Source organism: Plectropomus leopardus, chromosome 10 (genome assembly GCF_026936395.1).
Source record: "Plectropomus leopardus strain MGB_pleo_1.0 chromosome 10, ASM2693639v1, whole genome shotgun sequence".
Classification (NCBI taxonomy): Eukaryota; Metazoa; Chordata; class Actinopteri; order Perciformes; family Serranidae; genus Plectropomus; species Plectropomus leopardus.
In genome coordinates this window covers 37009734-37035905 of record NC_142185.1, presented here as the reverse complement: position 1 = coordinate 37035905, position 26172 = coordinate 37009734, and the positions used below count along the sequence as shown (strand labels likewise).

Genomic DNA, 26172 nt, shown 5'->3' with positions numbered 1-26172 from the left:
AAGAATTTTCTAAATTCGTACATGTTTTGCCATTTGAGGAACATTTCTAACCAAGTTGTTCCTCTGCTTCACCTGCAGCTCCTCTGAGCCGGACTGAGCGGGATTTCCCGTCTGGAAGTGAGCCGTCAAACCAGAAAAACACAGAAAGTACACGTAGGTGTGAAGAGTCCTGAACCTGCAGGTTTACAGTCATCTGTCTCCTCAGAGCCGCATCACAGAGCTGCTCCAGTTCCTCAAAGTTTTCTTGGTGTTTTTTCTGGACTGACCCGGATTCCACCTGCAGCATCCACAGCGTTGCGGCTGCGGCGCGGTTTGGCTCCGTCCTCCACGCGGCTCTCTATCCCACTGAGAGCGTCTGTTCAGCGTTCAGAGGCAGCGTCCTGCCCGCTGATCCCGGAGACCCGTGGAGACTGTGCTTATTTCTTCATTTTGGTTTGGTTGGTTTTGTGCTCGTTTTTTCCTGAGTTGAGTGATTCTGCGCCGCACGTTGTTGGGCTGCAGCCTGCAGTCCAGCCACCGCGAAACAGATCAAAGAACTTCGGCCGTTTTTCAGTCAGGAAGAAGAAGCGGACTCGGTCATGTAACGTTTTAGTCAAGTTAAACATGATCCCGAGTCCGTGCAAGGCCTTTTAATTTGAAAATTCACCGGATGCGATGCTCCTTGACTTCCTGCTTGGTACGATCTGCTGTGTGCGGCTTGACGCGGTTGCTGTTCGAGTCCGGCAAAAATAGACTCGCCGCGTATTTCACGCGGAGCACAGAGCCGGGCCGCTGCCGAGCCGCTGCGGAGCCGCTGCCGAGCCGCTGCCGAGCCGCTGCGGAGCCGCTGCCGAGCCGCGAATAACGAATATTGACTAGAACGTCCGCGACCGGCTCTGGAGGCCGTGCCGCGGCCGTAACATGCCGGACTTGGTGGAATTTTGGGGTGAATCGCTGCAGGGAACTTCCTGCGTTTTTTTGTTGTTGTTGTTTTAACCCTTTGATACCTGGATCATCAGAAGTTTTCACAAGTATTCAAGCTAAAGCTTTGAAACTTGACCAGATTTGTTTGATTTCTTTATTTTTTAGTGAAATGTACTTTAAAATACACTGTACACACTGATTTCTTTAATATATATACATTAACAAAACCATGAAAAAGTAATGAGCAACTTGGAAACAAATGTCACGCAAATAGCAAAACAATGAGTACGAAGTGACGAGGAAAATGACCTGAAAAAAGAGGAAAAGAGGGAAAAAATGTTCCGAAAAACAGTGTTTGTAGCTAATATAATTTTGCATTTAAAATGATGCTATAGATTTTTGTAAGTTTTTTGGAGCTTCATTTTAGTTTTTTTCCTTGTTTTTGTTTGTTTGGGTTTTTTATTGTTTTTTTACTTTTCATTTCTTTTCTGGGTCATTTCTTTACTTTACTATTAACTACTCTTAAATACATGTCAGAGTCTGTGAATGTGCTTCATCAGTGTGGAGCCGATTTGATTTGATTTTAGGGATGTTGTAGCTTTGTTCAGTTTAAAGCGCTGACTCTGCGGGTCACAAACAGCCGCGGAAATTCCTACATCCTCCACTTCATCAGGTGAGTGACACACACACACACACACACACACACACACACACACACACACACACACACACACACACACACACACACACACACACACACACGCACACACACACGCGCGCGCACGCACACACACAGAGAGACTGTCAGAGTTATCAGCTGAGGGTTATCTGCATCAGTCAGCACAACTGGAGGAAACTGTGTGTGTGTGTGTGTGTGTGTCAGGAGTTTCCAGAGGGGGCGTGGTCAGACTGCCGATCCAGGAAGTGTTGCGTGTGTGTGTGTGTGTGTGTGTGTGTGTGTGTGTGTGTTTGTGTGTTTGTGTAGTTTCTCCCGGCTGTTAAACGTGTTTCCTGTGTGACGTCGCTCCGTATAAAGCAGCGCGTGAGAGCAGCGCGAGGCAAACTTCTCTATGTGAGCGTTTGTGTGTGTTAGGTACCTGGAGTGTCCCTGATGTGTGACGCCGTCCTCGTAGACCTGCTCCACGCCTGCAGCAGTCCCGCGTGCCCCGGCGGGTTCCTGCGGGAGTCCCCCGCAGCAGCGGAGCCGCATGTCTTCCTGCTGTGCGGCTCCCGGTACCGGGACACCGTGTCTGACGGCTTTGCGAGGTCGTGCAGGAGCGTGCACGTCCTGGACTCGGGCTCCATGGCGGAGTGCGTGTTCCGGTTCAAAGAGACGCTGGACCGGCTCGGTCTGAGCTCCATCCGGGTCCTGTGCAGCCCGCGGGGCCGCGTGCTGCTGCGGGTGTACCAGCAGCTGCTCTTCACCGCAGTGTACACCTTTGACTACCGCGAGGACCCCCACACCTGCTCGCGCTGCGCAGGCCCCGCCCACCCGCTCTCACCTGGACAGAGAGGCCGCGAAGGAGAAGAACAGGAAGTGAGCCGGTTCCTGCAGCAGCTGCCCGGACTGAGGGGGGACATCAGGGCCCTCCGGTCCACCCTGATCCCAGGTCAGCTTTAACTCTAAAATCACGGTTAAATAAATGATAGAAAACAAAAACATTACAGGGAGACATTAACTTGGAAAGTTTTCTGCTGTCCTAAACGGGTTAACCCTTTCAAACCTGCACTAATTCATTTTGTTTCTTTTAAAAAAATATGGAAAGAAGAAAGAAAAAATAATAATGTAGCCTACATATAGTTATGATAATTACAAATTTATTTCTTTGGACATGTTTCCCTGGAATAAAATATGTGTGTATATATATACATATACACCAACATCAGTTGGTTCATGTTTTGTTTTTGTGTTTTTAACTTGTAACGCACTTTGTGCTACATTAAATGTATGAAAGGTGCTCTATAAATAAAGTTGCTTTGATTTGATAAACGCACAATAATGTCAGCACGTCATCAGTGTCTGCAGATATTAGATTTTCAATGAAATACCAGAAGCCAATATCACAAATATTTTTTATTTTTTTGACAATGTGAACATGCAGAAAATATCATTCCTAAGCTGAAGTATTTTTCTTATTTTGCTCAAAAAATGAATATATAATATAAAGTGTTTTTCATGTCTCCACCTGCTGGCGGACCGTCACAATAAGAGTCTGCAGAATATGATAATTCACTACAGAAGAGACTTGATCAGCTCTGACATTAGGCAGGAAAAAGTGAATATATAGATGTCAGTATCAGTTATCGGCCAGATGAGTTGTTTTTATCGGCATATTGGACGTCTGCAAAAAATCCAATATCATACTTGCATCCTGTTCCCGGCAGATGATTAGATAAAAGACTGACTGATGTCTTTATTTGAACATGTAAAATACAACAAAAATAGTTAAAAACATGAACACAACAAAGAAAAGACAAATGATTTTAATTCAGAAATGTATAAAATCCTACCCCTTTAGTCAATAATTAAATTGCTGTCGATAACTTCCTAGAATGACACGATAACAACACGGACCAAACCCCACTACAGAGTCGAGTGATTTAAGGACAGCATGAGGTGGCTATAAACTAGATTCTGGTATCAAACAGGCCTGTACCAGACCTGATTTAGGAAACGCTGATTTTCCAGAGTGAACGGTGTGTTTTCAGGGAAATCACTTTGTGTAAATAAAGGTTGGATACGTTCGATTTCCTCATGAGGAAGCTTCTGTGTAAAATTGTCAGGTTTTTGAACGGAGTTTGGTGTGACTGACTCTCTCTCTCAGACAGTTTCGGTCACGGCTTCAGCACTCGTAGAGGCGGCGTGTCGTCCGTCCCGACCCTGTCCGCCCTCAACCTGTTCAGCAGCAGCCGGCGGAGGGACCCCGGGGCCGTGGTGCAGGAGAACAGACGCAGACTGGCCCTCCACGCTGGCTTTCACCCTCGGCCGCTGCGTCTGGTCAAGGTAGCGAGCGGTGTTAGATTACAGGCTGAGGAAGATGATTTCCCACATTATATCAGGAAAAAATAATAATGAAAAAACGGAACCTGTCATGATGATTTTTGATGCCTCAAACCGTCTAAACCTCAAAGATGTGGCCTGTGAGTTCAAGACGACAGAAAACGACAGAAAATCTTGATATTTTAGAGACTTTAAACTGATTTTTGGCTTCACGCTCGTACCTGTCGCCTCGTCTCCTGCAGGTGAATCACGCCAGTGATGTTTGGGTTTTGGGGAAAGCCGAGCCGGAGAGTTACGACGCCATGGTAACAGATCAGACCGGGGTAGTTATCGCGGCTCCAGGAGCCGACTGCATGCCCATCCTGTTCGCTGATCCGGTGTCAAAGGTCATCGGAGCCGCTCACGCAGGTAAACACTTGAGTCCGTCCCTGCAGAGTCTGAGACCACAGACAGCTGAGAGGATGCTGCTCCGTCAGTAACTTCAACATAAAAAAAGAAAAAAGTGCAGATCTGTGAATGAATGCACCTCCTGCAGGTTGGAAAGGAACCCTGATGGGTGTTGCCATGGCGACGGTGGAGGCCATGGTGACAGAGTTTGGTTGCCGTGTGAGCGACATCCTGGTTGCCGTGGGACCGTCGGTGGGGGCGTGTTGCTTCGTTCTGGACAGACAGCACGCGCTCCACTTTCAGCGCATCCACCCGGACTGCGTCCCTGATCCGGAGTCAGACCGACCGCACGTCAACATCCGCCTCGCCAACAGGTAGGCACGAGGCACAAGCCTTATTTTCAGGTTTTTACTTCACATTATGCTTTTTTTTTACTTCTGTTTCTGAAAATATTTACAGTTCTGGAGCCGTTTCTTTAATGCATCGTTAGCAAGTTTAGACTACATTTGTTTACATTTTGTCAAATTATCTCCATTAAAATTCTGAAAATTAATGATTATTTGATTTTTATGATAAGGACTGATGTTGGTTTGCGTGCAGAGCGGTCTGAGTGTGTGTGACATCAAAGCGGTCCTCACAATCACTAACTTCCTGTTGTTAGCTCACCTGTGATTGCCTGTGCTCACCTGTGTTCACCTGTGCTCACCTGTGTTCACGGTGTTCACCTGTGCTCACCTGTGTTCACCTGTGCTCACCTGTGTTCACCTGTGCTCACCTGTGTTCACCTGTGCTCACCTGTGTTCACGGTGTTCACCTGTGCTCACCTGTGTTCACTGTGCTCACCTGTGCTCACCTGTGTTCACTGTGTTCACCTGTGCTCACCTGTGCTCACCTGTGTTCACGGTGTTCACCTGTGTTCACCTGTGTTCACCTGTGCTCACCTGTGTTCACGGTGTTCACCTGTGCTCACCTGTGTTCACGGTGTTCACCTGTGCTCACCTGTGTTCACCTGTGCTCACCTGTGCTCACCTGTGTTCACTGTGTTCACCTGTGCTCACCTGTGTTCACCTGTGCTCACCTGTGCTCACCTGTGTTCACCTGTGTTCACCTGTGTTCACTGTGTTCACCTGTGCTCACCTGTGTTCACCTGTGCTCACCTGTGCTCACCTGTGTTCACCTGTTTTCTGTGCTCACCTGTGCTCACCTGTGTTCACCTGTTTTCTGTGCTCACCTGTGCTCGCCTGTGTTCACCTGTTCTTCCTCCTCAGAGTTCTCCTGGAGCGCGGCGGCGTCCGGCCCGAACACATCCACGACGATACGCTGACGGAGCGTCCCTGCGTGACGCCCTGCACTTCCTGTCACCCCGACGACTTCTTCTCCCACGTCAGAGACGGACTCAACTTTGGCACTCAGGTGGGCTACCTGTGGATCAGAGAGAGCTGCCCGCCCGCAGGAGGGACAGACCGACAGGACGGAGCGCAGACACCAGAGACCACCAGCTGAGCAGAAACACGGAGAGACGACAACCAGCAACTTCACAAGACCTGGAGCGAAAACTAGCAAGGTATTTTTTAGTTACAGTTACAATTACCTTTAAAAATGACCTGAAAATAAACAAAAAAGAACAGTTAAAAAAGAAAACAAGAAAATGAGCCAAAAATGTGCAAAAAAATTCTAATTTTTTTGCACATTTTTTGATAACACAATTTAAATATAAAATTATAGGTATTATAAATATTGTATTTAGTAATGTTTTTCAATATTTTATTATTATTTTTGAAACGTTTACTTTTTTCTGTAACCTAATTAAAATAAATAATAAAAACTGAATTATAAATATTGTTTTTTAGGACATTTTCCCTAACTTGTCAGCTTTTATCAGTTTCTTATCTTGTTGGATATGTGCTGACAAGTTGCTCGCTGGCTTTTTCCCAGGTTTTACAGGGTTAATGATCAGCAGGTAGAGCACACCTGACTGTGGAAACATCACTAAAGTCTCTCTGATAAAAAAAAATAAAAAATAAACTCACAGGTGGAATATCAAGTACCTTTTCTTTACTATAAATTTTAGATACTTTATTATTTCATTTTCATGCTGTTTTATTCTTCGACTTATAAAATCTGATATTTTTTGATAAGAAAGTGACAGAAAATGTGTTTATAGAGGAGAAAGTATTTTTACTTTGTGATATTTGTACTTTTTATTGAGGTAAAAGTATCTGAACTTTATCTGCTCCGCTGTGTAAATCACACAGTCTGATTCCAAATATTGCCGTGAATTATTTAATAAAGCTCTAGTTGTGGCGTTATAATGAAGGCTCCATCTGTGCAGCGTGTTCCTGTTTAAAAGCTGATTAATTTTAATATCTAATGAATGTTAACAGCAGCTTTAAAGTTCCAGCTGAGTGATTTTATTTAAGTGAATAATGAAGATCAGCAGCTGGTTTGAATGTGGCCGCCGTGACGCGTTCAGGTGCAGGCGGAGACGTGGGAAAAATCGACACTTTAGGATCTGTAAATGTGATTTCTTTAATTAATTCTCGATCTTTTTACTGCGGCTTTTATGTTGTGTCGTAGTATCACAATTTAATGGTTTATTCTTATTCTATTTATTAAGATCCATTTTTTAAAGGACCAATTTTTTATTTCCTGTGTTGTTTTTCTTCTTTGAATTGCATTGGATCAATAACATTTGATTGATTGAAATAAATATGATGTTTAAGTTGTGAGAATGTGTCTGTGATCTGAGTTTTCACGTCGTAGTTGGCAGGACTGTAAATTACTTTTTATTGGTTAAAATAAGGCAACATTTATTTTAATATACAGGCTAATGTCTCTTTTTAATGTTTTTTCTCCCTCACATCTTGTGATTTCAGACGGAGAATTCTGACACTGAAATATTAAATGAAGGCAAAACTATTAAAAAAAAATCTTATTAGACATTTAGTCTGACTTTGTTTTAAAATCCAAAAGTTATAAATAATAAATAAATTTCTCAGTTTTGAGTTCCCCAATTTCTCAGTTTTGAGATCAATAAAGTATATCTATCTATCTATCTATCTATCTATCTATCTATCTATCTATCTAAATATATATAATATTATCATAAATAATCTGCAAGTTTTTGCAGGAGGGAGGAAAAATATGAAAACAGACATAAGTTAGTAATGCAGCTTTTTGACTGTTTTTGATTCAGATCTAAACTGAATTTATGGTTTCATCTCAAACTGAGAAAATGACCTGAATAGAAGCAGAAAATATATCAAATAAAAACATGAAAATAAACAAGAAAATGCCCCCCAGAACAGTGTTTCCATTTTTTAAAAATATATGATCTTTTTGTAATTTTAAAAATATTATTGTAATGATTATAAATGTAGTTTAATGGATTTTTTTTATTTTTTATTTTTGATAATTGTAATAATTTTTTAAAACTAGTTTCAGGTCCTTCATCACCTTTGACTCATTTCTTGCAATTTATTGAATATTTCTAACCAAGTTGATCATTGCATTGTCCTCTGTGTTTTTGAAGGGTTAAACACAATCTGTAAGAACAGTGTCAGAAGTTCATAGTTTGTTTTTAGAGATAAATAAAATAAAATAAAATAAAAAGTTGGTCTGCAGGCTAAACTTGAAGAAACATTCAAACACAACCAGCCACTTAACTTGTAATTTGAACGTTTGACAGAAGAAAGAGGACAGAGGACAGAGGACAGAAGACGGACGTCTGCGGGATACAGACAGAATTTATTCTGAAGGACAAACGTCTCCGGTGTTTGATTTGTCTTAAAAAGCAGCCCTTTTTCTAAAAAAAACCCCAAAATCTCATCAATCAAACAAACATCGGATGAAGAACGCAAAATCTTTCTGCAGCAGATCGACAGGAAACCAAAGACTGGATCCTCGGCTCAGCGCGACGTCCCTCCTCATCAATAAACAATAAATAATAAATAATAAACAATAAACAATAAACAATAAACAACAACAGAATCTCCTGAAGCCAAACGACCAGCTGACGAAAAAAAAACGCTGCTTTCTGGTCTGAAGTCAGATCTGCTGCAGGACTGACGCTGAAGTCACACAGCTCTACATGAAGCTCTACCTGAAGCTCTGCGTGAAGCTCTACATAAAGCTCTACATGAAGCTCTACGTGAAGCTCTGCGTGAAGCTCTACATGAAGCTCTACGTGAAGCTCTCCGTGAAGCTCTACGTGAAGCTCTACGTGAAGCTCTACGTGAAGCTCTACATGAAGCTCTACGTGAAGCTCTACGTGAAGCTTTACGTGAAGCTTTACGTTAAGCTCTACGTGAAGCTCTACGTGAAGCTCTACGTGAAGCTCTACATGAAGCTCTATGTGAAGCTCTACATGAAGCTCTACGTGAAGCTCTACGTGAAGCTTTACGTTAAGCTCTGCGTGAAGCTCTACATGAAGTTCTACATGAAGCTCTCCATGAAGCTCTACGTGAAGCTCGATGTGAAGCTCTGCGTGAAACTCTGTGTGAAGCTCTGCAGAGAATCAGATAAATAAATAACATTTCCATCTGTAAACAACAACAGACGTTTCATTTGTTCCACTTCCTGCCGATACGTCAGCACAGAGCGTCATGTGACTGACCAATGAGGACAAAACATCTGACGCTTCAATAAAAACATAAAAACACAAAGTCGTCCTTCACGTTAACCCTCTGAAAGCTGAGCAAAGATTACGAGAAAATCACCTGACGATAAGCAACAAAAAAGGGGCAGAAAAATAATTTAAAAAGCCACAAAATGACCGAAAAAAGAACTGAAAATTGAAGAATAATATATGTTTGCGTGATTCCTCTGTGACATAACTGTAAACATAGGAATACAATAGTTTTCTGGACATTTTTTCTTTCTCTTTTAAATTTTCCCCTTTTTTTTTAAAAAAAAAGATTTTCAGTTCTTTTTCTTGTCATCTTTCGTTCCCGTGTTCCTGTGTTTCTCCTCCATGTTTTTCAAAAGAAGTCAAAACAATCTGCTCAGTTTTCGAAGAGTTAAACAGTTTGTTAAAGGCGTCTGAACGCAGCACAAGAAAACGGATGTCAATGGTTTCGGACTGCAGAGCTCTGAACAAACTGATCCTTCATCTGTATGTCAACTTTTTTTTCTTCGTAAAAGTCTTTAAATCATAAATCTGAACCTGAAGCAGCTTCCTGTTTCCTACAATCCCGAATCTGAGTGATGGAGCTGGAAACCAGAGCAAAGCGCAGCGTGTCACTGTGGCGCTGCGGGAGGATGATGGCCGTTAGCTGGTGGTTTCTAAGCAGGAAACTGAAGTTTTAGTTTGCATATATCTCATATCAAAGTTTTAACCCCCAACTCTCCAAATTTACAGCTGGCTTGGAAGGCATGTTTTCTTTAAAATCTGTTTTGGGCTTTTTTTTTTGTTTTTGCTTTAAAAGTTTTTTGGTGATTTTTGTTTTTGAAGAATACATTTTGAGGATTTTTATTTTAAGTGATTTTAAGAAAAAAAAAGAAAGGAAAACATGCCTCCCAAATCTGCGTAAACTGTGTTTGGAAGGCATATTTTCTATTAAAAAAAAATAATTCTTTAATTTTTCTCTCAGCAATTTAAAAAAAAGCTATTTTTTTGGGGTGATCTTTGGAGAAGACATTATAGGATTTTTTTTCTTCAAACATTTCTGGTCATTTTTCAAGAAAAGAAAAAAAATCGCCAAAATGTCACCATTTCTCAGAGCCAGAACTGTAAAAACAAAAATTACCGCTGAACTTTCAATTTCCCGATGGTCCTTGAACACATCATGTGTTATTATAAAGGTTTGTGAAACAAAATTTCCTGAATGTTCCAAAACTTTCAGGGTATATTTAGTTTCCCATCATCCTCCTCGGACAGTTTGTTGAGGTTTTCAGCGTCTGACGGCCGACAGCTCGTCCTGATGGACAGCCGGCAGATAACATGGCTTATTCTTCCTGCTGTGTGCCAGTGCTCAGATACTGCAGTAAAAGTACTTTGAACCTGTGTGTAATGTCAGTTTTCTTCATTTCACAGTTAATAAAATCAAGATCAGTTTGAGATGCAGAGAAGCAGTTTGTCAGGAGAGTGAAACAGGAAACACGAGGCGTTATTAGACTTCGATCGTCTCTAAACTCTCTGTCTTCTTCTGTCTTTTTGTTCTATGAACGTTTCCGATTCAACAAATCAATATTGATAATCCACAAATCAACATCTGAGCGTGCTCCGTAAGGCTCCGCTCCTTCACGGCAGGAGTTAACTTCTCACATCCATTTCCAAACACAGTGCAGAAAAAAAACCTCCCTAATGAGCAGACCTTCATCAGGCCGCTGGCGTGTCTGCAGGTTGGACATGTGAGACACGAGGAGACGCAGCAGAAAACTCTCAGTTCTCGGAGTCGGTTTGGTGAGTCTGGGCCTCGCAGCGAAGCGTTTGTATTTTTCTGTTTGATAATAAAAAACAGTGTAAGAATGGTCCTTTTTTGGCATTTAAACGTCTGTTTTGTTTGTATATTAGACTAAAAAACCTCAAAGAGCCGCTGTGTCACTTCGATGCGGACCGTCCTGCACGCGCACGACACTGAAGCTACGGACATGGAGACGATGGCCTCGCTATGACCTCTGACCCCCAAAACGCCTGCTTTTATCATGTAACTAAAAGTCTCAGTGAGGAAACTCTTGTGCAGAGTTTTAAACTAAAACACAGCCGACTCCTGGTCCCTAAATCATCACCATGTTGTTAATCTGAAGCGGCGCTCTGACCGCGGCCGCCTGCAACTACAGGAAGAGCATCGTAGGAAAGAGTCAGATTTAGAATTACACCTTTTTTTAAAACTTTTTAAAAAGTTAAAGAGTTACCTCCTGCTGCCCCCTCGCCGCACACTTCCTGCCGCCTCACTCACAGGAAACACGCTGACCTTTCAGCTTAAAAGTCTTTAAAAAAGTGTCTGTAGCTTTAAAAGCGTCCCAGGCGTACAGACAGACAGCTGCACCGGCGTCTCCTCTCCTGGTTCGGTGTTTGATCGCAGACGGCCGGCAGCTGGAGCTCCTCCTCACCTCCAGGAGCAGGAAACGATGAGCAGGAGGCAGATCCTCCTCTGCAGTCTGCGGTCTCCGCAGCACGGAGGAGGAAAACTGACGGTGATGAGGAGGAGCTGAAGTGTGAAATCAGCTGCAACACGAGTCAGTAAAAACATCTCATCAGGTCAGCACGTGCTCCTCAGCAGAAAGATCCCTGACAGAGAGAGAGGAGAGCTGAGGAGGAGAGGAGCCGAGGAGGAGGAGAGCTGAGGAGGAGAGGAGCCGAGGAGGAGAGGAGAGGAGGAGAGGAGCTGAGAAGGAGGAGAGCTGAGGAGGAGAGGAGGAGAGGAGCTGAGGAGGAGGAGAGCTGAGGAGGAGGAGAGCTGAGGAGGAGAAGAGAGGAGGAGGAGAGCTGAGGAGAGGAGGAAGAGGAGAGCTGAGGAGATGAGGAGAGGAGGAGGAGGAGAGCTGAGAAGAGCTGAAGAGGAGAGGAGAGGAGGAGGAGAGCTGAGGAGACGAGGAGGAGAGAAGGAGAGAAGGAGACAAGGAGAGGGGGAGAGGTCCTGAGGAGTGACTGATGGAGGAAACAAAGAAGAACTGACAGAGTACAGATGAAAGAGAGAAGATGTGCAGATCCTGTCGGAGTGTGTGTGTGTGTGTGTGTGTGTGTGTGTGTGTGTGTGTGTGTGTGTGTGTGTGTGTGTGTGTGTGTGTGTGTGTGTGTGTGTGTGTGTGTGTGTGTGTGCGTGCATGTGTGTGTGTTATCAGCTGCAGTGGCAGAGCAGCAGTCCGGCCACCAGGGGGAGCAGGTTGAGCAGCAGGAGCCACAGAGTGATGGCGAGACCCGGAGAGCTGGAGCACGGGTCTGAAACAAACAAACAAACAAACAAACAAACAAACAAACAAACAAACAAACAAAAGATCAAACAGAAGTAAATGAATATCAGGAAAATCAATGGGGAGGAGAAACATAAAGTGTATAAATATAAAAATTAAAGAGTGATAATAACATACAATATCATCATCATTATTATTGTATTAAGTAATAAAATAAATATAAAACGTGTGTAGGAGTAGGGGAGGAGAAATAAATTAAAAATTTAGAATTTGATATAAAACATTTTTTATCATTAGTTTTTTCTGTCCGTCACCATTCTTTAAAAAATTATTTATTATTCTTTTTTCTCTTTATTTTTTTTTATCTAAATTTATTTCTCATGTTTTCAAATACATTCCCAATTTCTCTTGTTTCCTTTTATGTACTGTTTTCAAAGTTATTACTATCATCATTCTTTGACTGTTTTCTTAATTATATTTATTAATTGAGCAGCTGCAGTGACCTGGTGGTGACAGCCTCTTTTACAACAATAAAACCTGCAGAAAAAAATAATCTGTCAAAGATGCTTTTGCTGTCGATCAGATAATCAATTAATTACATAACTGAATGTGTTTTAACACATTATTGGAGTTTTATGAGAAACATGTCAGGAAAAACTTTTTACAGCAATTACAGAGCTTTAATAATTAATGAAACAATTCTCTAAATTGCCCTGCTGGTGTTGCATTAAAAACAGAAATATCTGGATTTATCACCAACAGACAAACACCTAATTATCGGCTTCAGGTCATATTCTGTACCGCTGATAACGAACGGCTGTCAAACCATCAGCTGAACACTTTGAGCCGCTGTTTCAGAGGACGCTGGCACTGACCAATGGGGTGACTCCTGGAGGCGTTGAAGGGCGGCAACTGGTGTGGGAGGGGACAGTCGTCACAGAAGTCGCTGCAGGCGGGACAGATCAGGACGCCGTTGTAGACCCAGTCGTTGACTCGCACGCTGACGCTCAGCAGCTGACCTTTCCGGACGCAGAGGAAGGAGCGATCCTGAACGAACACCGTCAGGCCCTGAGGCGAGCACCACACCTGAAGACCAAAAAAAAATTAAAATTAAAAATTAATATTCAGATGTACTCTGAGGCGAGCACCACACCTGAAGACCAAAAAAAATTTTAAAAAATTAAAATTAAAATTAATATTCACATGTACTCTGAGGTGAGCACCACACCTTAAGAACAAAAAAATAATAAATCAAAATTAAAAATAAAATTCAGATGTACTCTGAGACGAGCACGCCACCTGGAGACCCAAAATTAAAAAAAAAAAGATTAATATTCAAACATACTCTGAGCTGAGAACCACACCTGAAGATAAAAAAAATTAAAGAAAAATTAATATTCAGACGCACTCTGAGATGAGCATCACACCTGGAGACCAGCGTGACGTGAAACTTTTCATGAACACACCTTGTAGCATCCGGAGCCCCAGTCAGGGTACGTCATCTTCCTGGTGCACTGCTCCATGACGAAGGCCGACTTCTGGTACAGACACACAGAGTCCGGTCCGTACTGCTCTGCCCCGTAGTTTCTCCACCGGTCTGAACACACGCACACACACACACACACACACGCACACGCACACACACACACACGCACACGCGCACACACACACACACGCACACGTTTCATACTGACGACACTGGATCCACATTTCAGTTTTAATAATGAGATTAAAGCTGCAAGCAGTGCATTTTGAAGTCGATCAGATTAATCCTGTAGGACAAGTTCGCAAAACCACAAGGCCTGAAACCTCCAAAAATCAGCACCAAATTCAAAATTGCCAACTTCCTGTCGGGTTTGGGGGGTGGTCCAAGAGACTTTTTCGTGCATCAACACATAAGTGTACCGATTTTCGTAAAAGGTTGGTTAAACTGGGCATTGGGGCTACACGTTAGGGGGCGCCGTGGAGCCATTTTGCCACATCTGTTTCCGAAATCATGAGTATTTGGGTGTGTTTAGGTCACCAAAATGCGCCACTGTATTCGTTACACTGAAATAATGTACTTATTTTACTTCACTTTCATGTAAAAAAATCTATTTTTTTAATCCAAATCAAAATATTGAAATTCAGCTTTTTCTAATTAAGAAATTCCATATTTTTCTGCGTTGCTCAGCTACAAACTCTGCTCCCTTTAAACGTGGTCACATCAGACAGAGCATGCCGACACCCGAACGCCATGCCGTCAGCGGTAACCGTGGTGACGGTGGTGCGAGGATCACCTGGCTGGTTCTCCGACACTCGGCAGTACGAGTTCCTCTGATACTCTCCGCTCAGATGCCAACTGAACTCCTGACTGAAGGGACAGAAGTCCGCGATCTCCACGGCGCCGCCGAACAACGGCAGCTCATCAGACGACACGTCAGGGATCCTCTCAAAATACTGACACACACACACACACACACACACACACACACACACACACACACACACACAGACAGTAGTGTAGCAGCGCAGCAAAACATAGTGGCATCATGACAAAAACCTGACATTTAAAGGATTGAAATTCTGAAAATTAAAGAATATTTGATATTTATGATTAGGACTGATGCTGGTTAAAAAAAACCAACTCAATGAAAGAAAATCATATTATTGTATAATATTTTTAAAGCCTGATTTTGAAAAGTGATTTTTTTTGTGCAGAAAATAATAATGTATAAAAATCAATATTGTTGCTAATGATTCATACCCCAGCTGTGATAATCAAAAAATAATAATCTACTTTGCATGTAGTATATTAAAAATAAATTCATAATTTTTTGTGTTGGTTTGTTGTTTTGCTCATTTGCTCTTTTGCTATATAAATGTGCATTTATATATTTTATACTTTTATTTCAGTCATTCACTGTATGTGTGTGTGTGTGTGTGTGTGTGTGTGTGTGTGTGTACCTGGTACTCCAGCGGCAGCTCCTGTGGGTATTTCTGCAGGTTGCAGACGGCCACGGCCAGCTGGTCCTGTCTGCAGGTCAGCTGCAGAGGAGACGCTCTCACTGTGTCGCAGTACGGCGTCACAGAGTGTCGTCTGCAGCACAAACACAACACAAACACAACCAATCTGAGATTTTCAGTCTGAAATTCACAAAGTCACAGTTTAAAAACACTCCCACACGTCATTATAACACAACAGCTTTTTAAAATAAATATATTAAAGCATAATCAGTTTCACAGCAGTAGGAGAACTTTAATATAACTTTGGGATTGTTCGTTTTTTATGTGATATGTTGGCGATTTGTTTTCTTTAAAACTATTTGGTGATCTGTTTAGAAAACATAACGTCATATTTTCTGTGTTATTATACAGGTTTGTGAAACAAAAGTCCATGACCAAAACTTTTTTCTATGTTTTCATGAAGCCTGATGCTGGAATTTTCATTTTTAGGTGAATATTCTCTGTGATGAGAGTTATATTGGAGTTATCGTCACCTCTGTCTCTGCCGGTCCATCCAGAACTTGCAGCTCTTCATGACGAAGTCGCAGCCGAGGCCGCGGCCCCAGTCCAGCCTCTGAGCCAGGCTGTAGTTGGCTCGGTACCAGCCGCTGTCCTCCATGATGGCCAGCGTCAGCCGAGAAAACACGCGGTTCTGAGTGTGGGAGCCCGTCATCGCCTCGTTCTGATGGACCAACAGGAAGTGAGGATTAAAAAAAAAAAGGAGAAACAGGAAGCAAAGTGACAGAGAGACGGAGTGAGTTCACCTCCAGCAGTCTCTTCTCCCAGTGGTTCAGCTCAGTCCCCGTCCCTCCCTGGTTCTCCAGCTCCATCCCCTCCAGGATGGGACAGTTAAAGTGTCTCCTCGCCTCCTCCTGGAGGACAGACGGCTCAGTCAAACACCGACGAAAGTCCTTCACTTCGTCTGACGTCAGGCCGTTAACCTGACAGCGGTCACTGAGACGAGCTTTATATTTAATTTTTGCTTTGTAAAATGATAAAAAACCTGAATTGATTCTTAAAATAAAGTCCCTCTTGTCCTCTTAACTATTCCCTCTGTCATGCTTCAGTGAAAGCTGCATGTTTTAAAACACATACAAATACTTTAAAAAGTGAAAAATAAAATACTTTAAATGTGGAATAAAGAACATCTGCTTCTTCTCCTATATTAAAAAAATCAACATCTATGAATCTGTAAATATGTTACATTTTCAATTTAAATTCTTAAATATCTGCACAGGTGAGAAGAGAAACACATTTTCCAGGTGAGTAGGACTTCAGGGTCGACAGAGACGAACGGTTTCTCACCACGACTCGGGGAGTGACGAGGACATGGACTTGGTGTCGGACCATCATCCCTCCTCTGATGTCCCACAGCCGGCTGACCCTCCTGATCACCGCCTCACTCCACTGGTACAGACCCAGGCTGACACACACACACACACACACACACACACACACACACACACACACACACACACACACACACACACAATAATGTCTCAAACAACAGCTGGGGACATGTCCAGCTGTCTCTTTATACTGTCTCTATCATATACACTTACTTTCTGAAATTTGGATTAATAAGACCTCAAATCACCACTTTCACATGAAAATTCACAAATTTAATTATTTTTCAAACTGTTTAAAAACTGTTTTCAGTGTCCTTTCATTATTTTATTATTTATAGATTTGCTTGTCGGCCTGTATTATGTCCATTCTGTCAGTTTTCATGTGAAGCGTTCAGTGCTTATATCTTACTTATTGTAAAGGACTTTGTTTATTTATTGCATGAAAGGAGCTATATGAATAAAGATTATTATTATTATTATTACTTCTTTATTGCTGTTTACATCACAGCTTAGTCTTGCTCCATTACTGTGCACCTGCCTGCCACAAATATTTTCTATTTGATTTTCTATATTTTATCTTTATATTTTAAATTCTGCGCTGTTTCATGTCTAACATTTTTTTTCTTTTACATTTTTCTCTTTCTAAACATATCTGTGCAGCATTCGAATGAAAACCCGACTTTTTTTGGACATGACAATAAAGAACTTGAAACACAAAGAGTGCTTACCTCTCGTTGAAGGCGGGCAGGCCGCTGGTGAAGCGAGGCGTCAGAGGTTTCCCCTCGTCGTCGTGGTAGAAGGCGAACAGACCAGCTGAGAAGCCCTGGTGGAAAGAAGAGGAGCAGCACACAGACGGCATTTACATCCACACAAATCAGCCACATTTACAGACTTCCTGCAGCCAGTTGGGTTTAGTCTTTTTAAGATTTCTTTAATACAGCTCAAAACAAAACAAATTAAGACCAATTTACAGTAACAAAAATTTAAGGTAAAAAACTGATATAAGATATGCCTCAATTTATTAAGAAAAACACATTTCCCCAGTATAATGTATTGTAACAAGTGCAAGAGTCAATGTAATATAATAGAAATTGACAAAAATTGAAAAAAGAAAATTAACTTCATACAATAAGAATATGAAAAATTAAATAGATACAAAACATTAAGTCTCGTAAAAAAAATCTGCGTAAATTATATAGTACAAACTAACTGTGAATGTTATATAATAAAAATCTGAAAATAAAAGTACCTTCGTGAAAAAACACATGATAAATGAAATAAAAACAAATATATATTAATCCAGTAACAAAATCTGTTTAAAATGTATGATAGAAAAAAAACAAATAGTCAATTTAATATTATAAAAATAGAATGAAATAGAATCACAGAATAATCAAAATGCTAAAATGCTTTGTATAAAAGCATCTGTATAAAATGAAATTGGGTGTTTAGTAAAGCAATTTGATCACAGTGCCCGTTGAAGGGTTAAAGTTCCAAACAATTTTGCCCAAATATTTGCTGCAACATAAAAAAGCCCCAGCAGGTCGATTGACACAAAGTGGTACTGACCAGAGCGTGGATGATCTCATGTTTGACGGTGGACAGCATCCCTTCAAACTCCTGAGGCTGAGACGAGATCATCGCCGGACACAGGTTGGCGTAGCCTGCTATAGGTCTGCAGACACAGGAAGAAATCAGGGAGAAGTTGCAGGATTTGATAGCGAGGGCGTCCTGAGAAGTCACACATTCATTTCTATGCAGATGATACTCTGTTATATCTTCCTGTCAAACCTACTGAAGCATGTATTTTAGTTTCCATGAAAGAAACAAATCTATGTCTCAAGTTTAAAGACAAACCAGGAGAACGCAAGGAACAAGACTGACTAACAGCTGAGGAAACAGAATAGAATAGAGTAGAACAGAATGCCTTTCTTGTCATTAAACAGCTGTACGATAAAATTTAAGTGCAAGTACGCCTGGTGCAAAGGAAATATAAATGATAAAATGAGCGACTCAACAACTCACACATATAAACTAAACTTGTAACAGCAGTAAATAATTAGATATTGCACAGTCAGTGTGTTGCATAATTCCAGCAGGATAATAGTATTATTGTACCCAGCCGTGATTACAATCAGATTTTTTATTCCATTTTTACCATGTTACTTTTATTTATACCTGTAGCTGCGACAGAGAGACTCATTTCTTAATTTAACGGCAAAATCATAGTGTTTATCAGCCAATCACAGTACTTGACGCACAAAGAAGACAAAGACTGGATTGATTTTATAGTTGTTTTTTTAAGAACATATGTAAGAAAGCGCAGTTAAACAAATTACTTTGTTTGGTCCTCCTCACCTGTCCAGCGCTGCCTCCAGTTGGCAGTACGCAGCGTAGGCCACTATGTTCTCCTGCCCGCAGCGCTCTGTGGTGATGCCGCTGACATAGAGCACAAAGTCAGACCCTTCCACCCCGGGGCCGTCTGGGGACCCCATGGGGCCACATGACTTCCCTGATTCACTGCACACCTTACATTGCTGGGAGGGAAACAGACAGTAGAGGTGAATGAAGAGGGAGAGAGAAGGTATCACAATAAAGGATGTGATTAGTGGGCATAATACAGATTTACATTTCTATGCAGATAATGCAAAGTTATTTCTTCCTGTCGACCCTCCAGATTCCTGTAGTGTGGTTGCCCTAAAGCAGTGATAATCAAATCTGGCCCCCGACGGGTGCGGGGGGGTGAGTATCCCTGATATACAGGTTTCATTTTTATGCAGATGATGCACAGTTCTATCTTCCTGAAAACCCCTCTGATTCCCGTAGTTTGGTTGCCTTTAAGGAACCTGATTATGTCTGATTAGTTTTTGAGTATTTTTACTAACGGAGACGGATCTAAAGGTAAAACTCCTCTGCAGTGCACAGACAAACCTTTTGCACATTTTTAAAGTTATAAGTTACATTTTCAACCAACGCCTCCTTCCTGGTGTTTTACTTTCAGATTTTGGATCGTGTACCTCGCATGTTCAGCAGGAACAACAGGCAGCGGAAGGAAAGGTTGCAGCACTATCATTAGCTCCTGCTCAGCATCTACAATAACCATAATGAGATTAAGAACCTGACAATAGCCTTCTTTTACCCCTTTAACCCTTCACTCTGCCAGTCCCTCCCTTCGTCAGTCCATCTCTCTACCTGCCTCCCTATTCTGGTCTTTTCCAGACTTTTACAGTCTGTATTGTTCTTCAGTTGCATCTAACACAATCCTCCTCAATCTCGGATCGACCTCTGAAAAAGTAGATCCCTCTATCATCACAGTGCACCCCTAAAAAAATATCTTAGCATCAAAATTCGTCACTGATTGGGACCACTGTTCACCTTTAAAAATCTTTACCAGTCCTTTTCTCTGTGGTGTCCCACAGGGATCCATCTTTGGCCCATTTATGTTCTCTCCATATCTGCTACGCTTGGGTCGCATACATTGTAATGATGATAACCAGTCCTCTCTTTTGTCTTTAATGTGGAGCACTTTGTGACTTTTAACCACCAAAAGGCACAAAGACTCAAAATAACACTAAAAGCGATGATTATTTATCTGAAACAGCTGTTATGGCTAAAATGTAACAACTTGGAACTTTGTTTTGAAAAGCTGAAAACTTGAAGGCAAGTTTTGATTTTTATTAGATTATGCTTTATGTGTGGCACTCCCTGACCTGCAGGTGGTGCTGTGGTACGACGACCGGGCCACACCGCGTGACGTCTGCACAGGCGTCCTGGCAGTAACGATGAGGGTCATCTCTCTTCCTCAGATACTGGTTGGTTGCACATTGTCTGACATGACAGAGACAACAAACACTTAACTCTGCAGCGTGGTTACAGGACAAAACACTTTTTCAGCTCCCTGAGTTTATCATGAGGAACAATTATTTATCAAATTTATTTCACCTTTGGGGATGCAAATTGCACCAAAAACGATTACCATAAAAATATAGTTTTAAAAATGGTTCCAACTCAAGTGGATGGCAGAGTCCACACAACTATACCAACAACAAATCCAGACCACAAAACGTCCTTTTGTTAATGCTGAAAAAGATATATGACGCGGTGGACTGTTTTAACTGTTTGGTTTTCTTTTTGTTGTTATTCCTGTGATTTTAGTCATCGATGATTGATTTGTCTTGCTGACTGTACCAGATTCTGGCCAGTAGATTGTGCTGCTGACTGCTATCAGGAGAAGAAGATGAAGGAAAAAACATCACCTTAATATGAAGATTTATAGGCGACAGAACCAACTCTGAATTTAAATCCAAATGAATTTAAAGTGTTCAGTTTGGGTGTCATCAGCACATTTCAGGGACATTTTTCTGCAAAATAAAGTTTCAGGAGTGTTTACAATATCGGCTTCTTAACTGCAGCTTCTGTCTTTCATTTAGGATTCAGGAGCAACCTTTAACATGGTAGAATCACTCAGTCACGTCTATTAACAGCTGTATGAACAATAATTGGGCTGCAGATGACACAGAAAAGTAATTTTCCCTGCGATATGCAGCCAAGCGCTCTCTGACACTGATGGGGTCTCTGAAGTTGGTTTTGTCTTTACTGATGTCTTTTTTGACCATCGCCACAATGATGTTGACACACACCAAAGGATGAATGAAACTTGTCTTCAAAAGTGTGTGAAGTGTTTATATTCTCCCCATTTCTGTCATCTTTGAAGAATTTGGTGAAGCCATGTCCTTGTAGTTTTCTGTTTGTTTCTCCTCAGCCTCCTCGCAGCGTACAGCAGCAGCTCATCAACATCCATTTTTGTGGGGTACGTGGCATGTGCTCCGCACCGCTGTTTACAGAACGTTATCGTTTATCAGTGTGGATTCTCAGATCGTCATCATTATGGTTACGGTTATAGTGCTTGGTGTGGACGGCCCTTCAGGGTAGTGCCAAAGGTTAGATAAACTAGAGGATAGTAAAAGTTTCTCAACATCCACTTTCCAACCTAGCAGCAAAAACAAAGGCAAAATGTGGACTGCATGAGGCCAGTGATGTTGTGGACCCTCATCTGTAATTTAAAAACATGGTGATAAAACAGGCCACATACCTGCTGAGCAGCACAGGTCCCACGCGGCGCCTCACACTGAAGGCCCTCTGCAGGTAGTCGATGGCCTGAGGAAACAGCTTATCCTGAGGAGGAAACACACAAAGTAACACTGATCCAGTCTGAGGCACCTCTGATCAACCACTAAAGAAAGGAAGCCAACATGGGAGGAATTTAACATCCACAACAAACCAATGTAAAGAAACTACTGATGTGTTTTGAGCTGCAGTCCCCCTGATGGCCACTAGATGCTGCCGCTGAGAGGACTTAAAAACGAAGCCTATAAACATAAAGTGGATTGTAGCCGCTGCACAGCAACAGATCAGGGCTAGGCATTTTTAGCAGCAATCGGCAGATGAATTGGAAGACAATGAACAACTCGGCATCAGAATGTGCAATTGTGCATCACGAGGGTTAAATTCACAAGCTCAGACACCAAGGACGAGTCACTATCCCTGAGCGCTCCGTGCCGAGAGAAACCAGAGAAGGCTTCACACTGTGACTGAGCCGACCACCAGGGGGCAGGATATCAGCTGTCTGTGCATGGAACGGCAAATTTCAAACAGCTACCAAAAACAAACTTATCTAAACTAAACTCTGAGATTTTGCAGATTTCATCTGGACAACAGAGAGATGTCAACTGTTTATTTTTACAAAGACTGATTTGCTCCACAAGTGAAAAACTGTTGTTTAAAGATGCTGTTTTCCCAAAGACTGCAATGGTTTACAATCTACCATGACAGCAAAGTTGTTTTGATAAAAACACAGTGATGGACCTAATAACATATGTACCACAGTGAAATGTGCAAAAGTTTCAAAAGTTGGATCTCAACAGCGAGTTTACAATTTCCTTTGTGGTCATTTTGAAAAAATCCCCTTCTTTGTTTATAATGTGCACAAGGATGCACACATGCAGGCGTGGCTGTTACAGTTCACAGTCTGTCACCAAGTAAAGCTCTTCAGCTAATCTTTTTAACCCTTAAGGCCAGCCTTAATATCACATACACTGGTATCGCTCTGCGAACAAAATGTGCTTCTCAAAATCAAGCTTTAAAAAGATTTTACAGTAATATTATTTTTCTACTTTCATTGAGTTTATTCTTTTAACTAACATCAGTCCTAATCATAAATATCGAATATTTGTTTATTTTCTGATTTTTAATTCTTTAAATGCCAGGATTTTGTCATGATGCCACTATGTTTTTAGATGAAAAAAATCCATATGCCAAATATGGTCAAAATGACCTCATCAGGTGGAAAATAGTTAAAACGACAAATTCAGAGTCAAAAGCCCAGAATGACACCCAGAAATAATACAAGTCCTGTTTTTCTGCTTTGATGGCTGCGGGATCCAAAATGTCAGTTTGAATGGTTAATAAACAACCTTGCCAAAATGTATGCCATATGCATGGACACAGTCAAAATTATCAAAAAATGAAGAATAAAAAGCACGTAAAATGTTCCTCACCTTTACCAGCCTCCTCTTGTCTGCAGGAAGCCTGTGGAGAGAGAGTACATCACATCGCTTTACGCACCTTCAACACAAAGTGGGAAAACTGGTCCTGAAACTGTGAATCTCAGGCCGCAGCTTTAACGTTATTGTCTGAGGGCTGCAGACTGTCTGAGAGCTTCCAGCATTACTGACAATAGTCCTGTTCACAGTTACGCGCTGACACATGCAGCGTGTTGTCTCTGCTCATGTTAGTGGAGTTCTTACTGGTCGACGCTGTAGTCGTAGATGATCTTAATCTTCAGCTGCAGGTTGTCGGGGGAGCTCCTCTTCGTCAGACGCTCAGGCTTCAAGTACACATGATGGACAACCTAAAAGAGGCACAGAGAAATTATTAGAAACTGAAGATATTCAATAGTAATATTCACTCAGTTTCCAGTTTATTTGGTACACCTATCTAGTTTCAGGGTTCATACACATTTTTACCGATATATTATCAGGACTTTTCAATGAATATGAGGCAAATTTCAAGAGCAAACATTCTCTGAAACCATCGTCGGAAATCCTAAATTTTCAAAGACACTGCACTTTACACTGCCTTTTAAATCTGGTCTATTAACGTATAACACAGTTATGACTGTATTGTTTTTTTTCTTTGTTTCTTTCTTTCAGAAATATGTTTCCTAACAAAAATTCTACAAATTGACAAATTGTTTACATAATACCTTAATTTATTCATAACATTATGTCTTTAATTGAAATTCTGACTTCTTGTATTCTTCTTCTTAAAATATCATAAATATTTCCCTCAACATTTAGACTTAATTCCCATAACATTATGACTCTTTTAAATGACCAATTAAATGTTGCAATATTATGAATGGCTTTATTGCTCATAATATTTTGACTATACAAAAAAGTTTGGACGATGTGTCAGACTTTAATACAAACAGAATGCAATCATCTGAAATTATATAATGTATTCAATTGAATACAGTACAAAGAGAAGATATTTAGTGTTCAAGCGGATTTTTATTTTATTATTATATTATCATTATTATTATTATTATAGTCAATGTTAGGTTTGCAAAGATGTGTCTTTTAATCTGAAGAGGTTTGGCCGGAAGTGTAGTTTTTGTTGTTGCTAGGGGAAACGGGTTAAAGTGATCAGCTGTGTGATGAATGAATATTGAAGTGTCTGTTATTTGCTGTAAATGTCTCTGGCAGACTCAGTAAACTCGGTAAACATCATCATTAGCCTCCTCTCAGCCTGTTAGCCGGCTGGCTAACTGTGCGGCTAATCTAGTTTAGGAAGCTAACTGGACGCGGAGCTCAAAAACAAACATTTCAGCTCAGATAACCGGAACAGAAACCGCTGTTGGCTCCAGCGGCTGTAAAAACGTGGATTTAAACACATCGCGATTCTGTAAAGTTGTTATTTTGTCACACGGCATTAAAAAAGACGTTAATTATCCGCCGCAGCTAGCGTGCTAACTAGCCGCCACAGAGCTGCAGCTAGCCGGGTTAGCTCGGAGCGATCACCGGGGCTCACCTCCTCGGGAGACGGGACTCGGTGTCTGCACGTCCCGTGGCAGCCCACGGACACAGCCAGGATGGAGAGGACGAGGGCAGGGCCGAGGAACCGGGACACGGACGGCTTGCCGGCAGCCCCGCTCAGCCTCGGCTCCATCCTCCGACCAGCAGTCCGACAAGCGGGGCTCGGCAGCCCGCAGTCAGCAGCACCTCCGCCGGTCCGGTGGTCCCCTCGGTGCTCGGTCCGGTCATCGCTCGCAGGGTGAATCAGAGCATGTCAGCATCCCGTATAACTCCGGACGGTTCAGTGCGAGGAGGACAGACAGCAGAGAGGCAGAAACACCGGCCGGTAAACGGTAAAACCTGCTGCTCCTCCGGTCCTCCGGTCAGCTGCTGCTCGGCGTCAGCGGACAGGGGCGGGGCCTAGCGGGAGGGGCGGGGCCTCAATCCGATACTTTTGCAGTTTTTTGCAGGTTTAAATTTGTTGAACAAATAAACAAAAGAAATAATTTAATCATCGGCTTGGTAAGTGAATATGTCCAGCAGCTAAATACATAAATGTATTCATTAGCTGAATAAATATAATGAATATATAATATAATTAATATTAATTTATAACGAGGCCGGCTCTACGCAGGGGCAAGAGGGGGCAGCGCCCCCTAAAATAAATGTCTTGCCCCCTCAAATCAAAATTTTAGAAGTTGAGAAAGCACATTTTTAATATACTCGCAAAATTAATACATTACAAGTTGACAAAATTATCTGCAGTAGCGGAAAAATCCGCCGAAAAGGGGACACGAAGACGATATAGTATCAGCTTCCTCTCATCTATCTGTCCCTCCGCTGTGTGTGTATTCACAGGCTGGTCAGCGCACACACACACACACACACACACACACACCTCCCCTCAGCCCTCAGTAAACATCCACTGTTAGTATGCAAATGAGCCAAGACGGAGCCGGACAGTGTGGTGTCAGCTCTCAGCTCTCAGCTCTCAGCTCTCAGCTCTCAGCTCTCAGCTTTCAGCTTTCGGGTTTCAGCGTAAGACTTTAGATAGATAGATAGATAGATAGATAGATAGATAGATAGATAGATAGATAGATAGATAGATAGATAGATAGACGACTTTATTGATCCCCGGAGGGAAATTTAGTTGTCACAGCAGCTTGGCACGTAAGACATACAGAGACATACATAGAAAAATAAGAAGAATAATAGAAGATAGAAATAGACATAAATATATAAAAAATAGAATAAATAGAAAGCGGAGGTAGTGCAGCTGCGTTTTCTCAGTTACAAGCACAGAAATGAGTCCACGTCCACTGCACGTGACAGACTGAGGACAAATGAGCGGTGTTTGACAGACCCCTATGTAAAGCCCCGCCCCATGCTGTAGTTCCGCACTGCTTTGTTTCATTTAATCACAGCGGTTTTTACAAAGCCAGCTTACTTATTTTCCACTCCAGCTTCCTGCAGCTCACAAAGAGAAAGTTAATGCTGTGTGATGCGTCCGTTTTTCAGAGCTTTTAAAAAGTGTAGTGCTGCTCCTGCCTGTACTAACAGTAGTAGCAGTGATGCTCCTGCTCCTGCTCCTGCTCCTGCTCCTGCTCCTGCTCCTGCT

The 26172-nt window shown here is 41.9% G+C and overlaps 2 protein-coding genes and 2 long non-coding RNA genes across 9 annotated transcripts; 1 reads left to right on the top strand and 3 right to left on the bottom strand.

Moving 5' to 3' along the window:
* Nucleotides 1-2014: 2014 nt before the first annotated feature.
* On the top strand, nt 2015-7997 carry lacc1 (laccase domain multifunctional purine nucleosidase 1). 3 transcript variants are annotated; one of them, XR_015777749.1, is made up of 6 exons: nt 2015-2513; nt 3729-3907; nt 4147-4312; nt 4440-4665; nt 5560-5855; nt 7980-7997. XR_015777749.1 is itself a non-coding variant. In XM_042494217.2 (5 exons), the coding sequence occupies exons 1-5, from the start codon at nt 2015-2017 to the stop codon at nt 5792-5794; spliced, it is 1305 nt and encodes a 434-aa protein (XP_042350151.2). In that variant the 3' UTR covers nt 5795-7023. The 3 variants fall into 3 exon arrangements, 1 of the variants encoding a protein (XP_042350151.2); XR_015777748.1 differs by lacking the exon at nt 7980-7997 and adding an exon at nt 6227-7023; XM_042494217.2 differs by lacking the exon at nt 7980-7997 and having other exon boundaries at nt 5560-7023.
* LOC148188610 (uncharacterized) lies at nt 3762-5405 on the bottom strand. 4 transcript variants are annotated; one of them, XR_015777752.1, is made up of 4 exons: nt 5370-5405; nt 5194-5212; nt 4126-4987; nt 3793-3932 (listed from the first exon to the last, which is right to left on the bottom strand). It is a non-coding gene; the product is annotated as an uncharacterized LOC148188610 (long non-coding RNA). The 4 variants fall into 4 exon arrangements; XR_015777750.1 differs by lacking the exons at nt 5194-5212; nt 5370-5405 and adding an exon at nt 3991-4042 and having other exon boundaries at nt 3762-3898; nt 4126-4264; XR_015777751.1 differs by lacking the exon at nt 5370-5405 and having other exon boundaries at nt 5194-5231.
* Nucleotides 7998-10297: 2300 nt separating the features above from the next.
* LOC148188609 (uncharacterized) lies at nt 10298-11434 on the bottom strand. The gene is made up of 2 exons (XR_015777743.1): nt 11147-11434; nt 10298-11059 (listed from the first exon to the last, which is right to left on the bottom strand). It is a non-coding gene; the product is annotated as an uncharacterized LOC148188609 (long non-coding RNA).
* A 360-nt stretch (nt 11435-11794) lies between these two features.
* lmln (leishmanolysin-like (metallopeptidase M8 family)) lies at nt 11795-24957 on the bottom strand. Its single transcript, XM_042494896.2, has 16 exons — nt 24571-24957; nt 23286-23389; nt 23037-23067; nt 21572-21654; nt 20190-20307; nt 18838-19016; nt 18049-18154; nt 17208-17302; nt 16436-16553; nt 15895-16002; nt 15625-15812; nt 15092-15224; nt 14425-14584; nt 13612-13742; nt 13021-13231; nt 11795-12173 (listed from the first exon to the last, which is right to left on the bottom strand). The coding sequence occupies exons 1-16, from the start codon at nt 24706-24708 to the stop codon at nt 12073-12075; spliced, it is 2004 nt and encodes a 667-aa protein (XP_042350830.2). The 5' UTR covers nt 24709-24957; the 3' UTR covers nt 11795-12072.
* Nucleotides 24958-26172: the final 1215 nt, after the last annotated feature.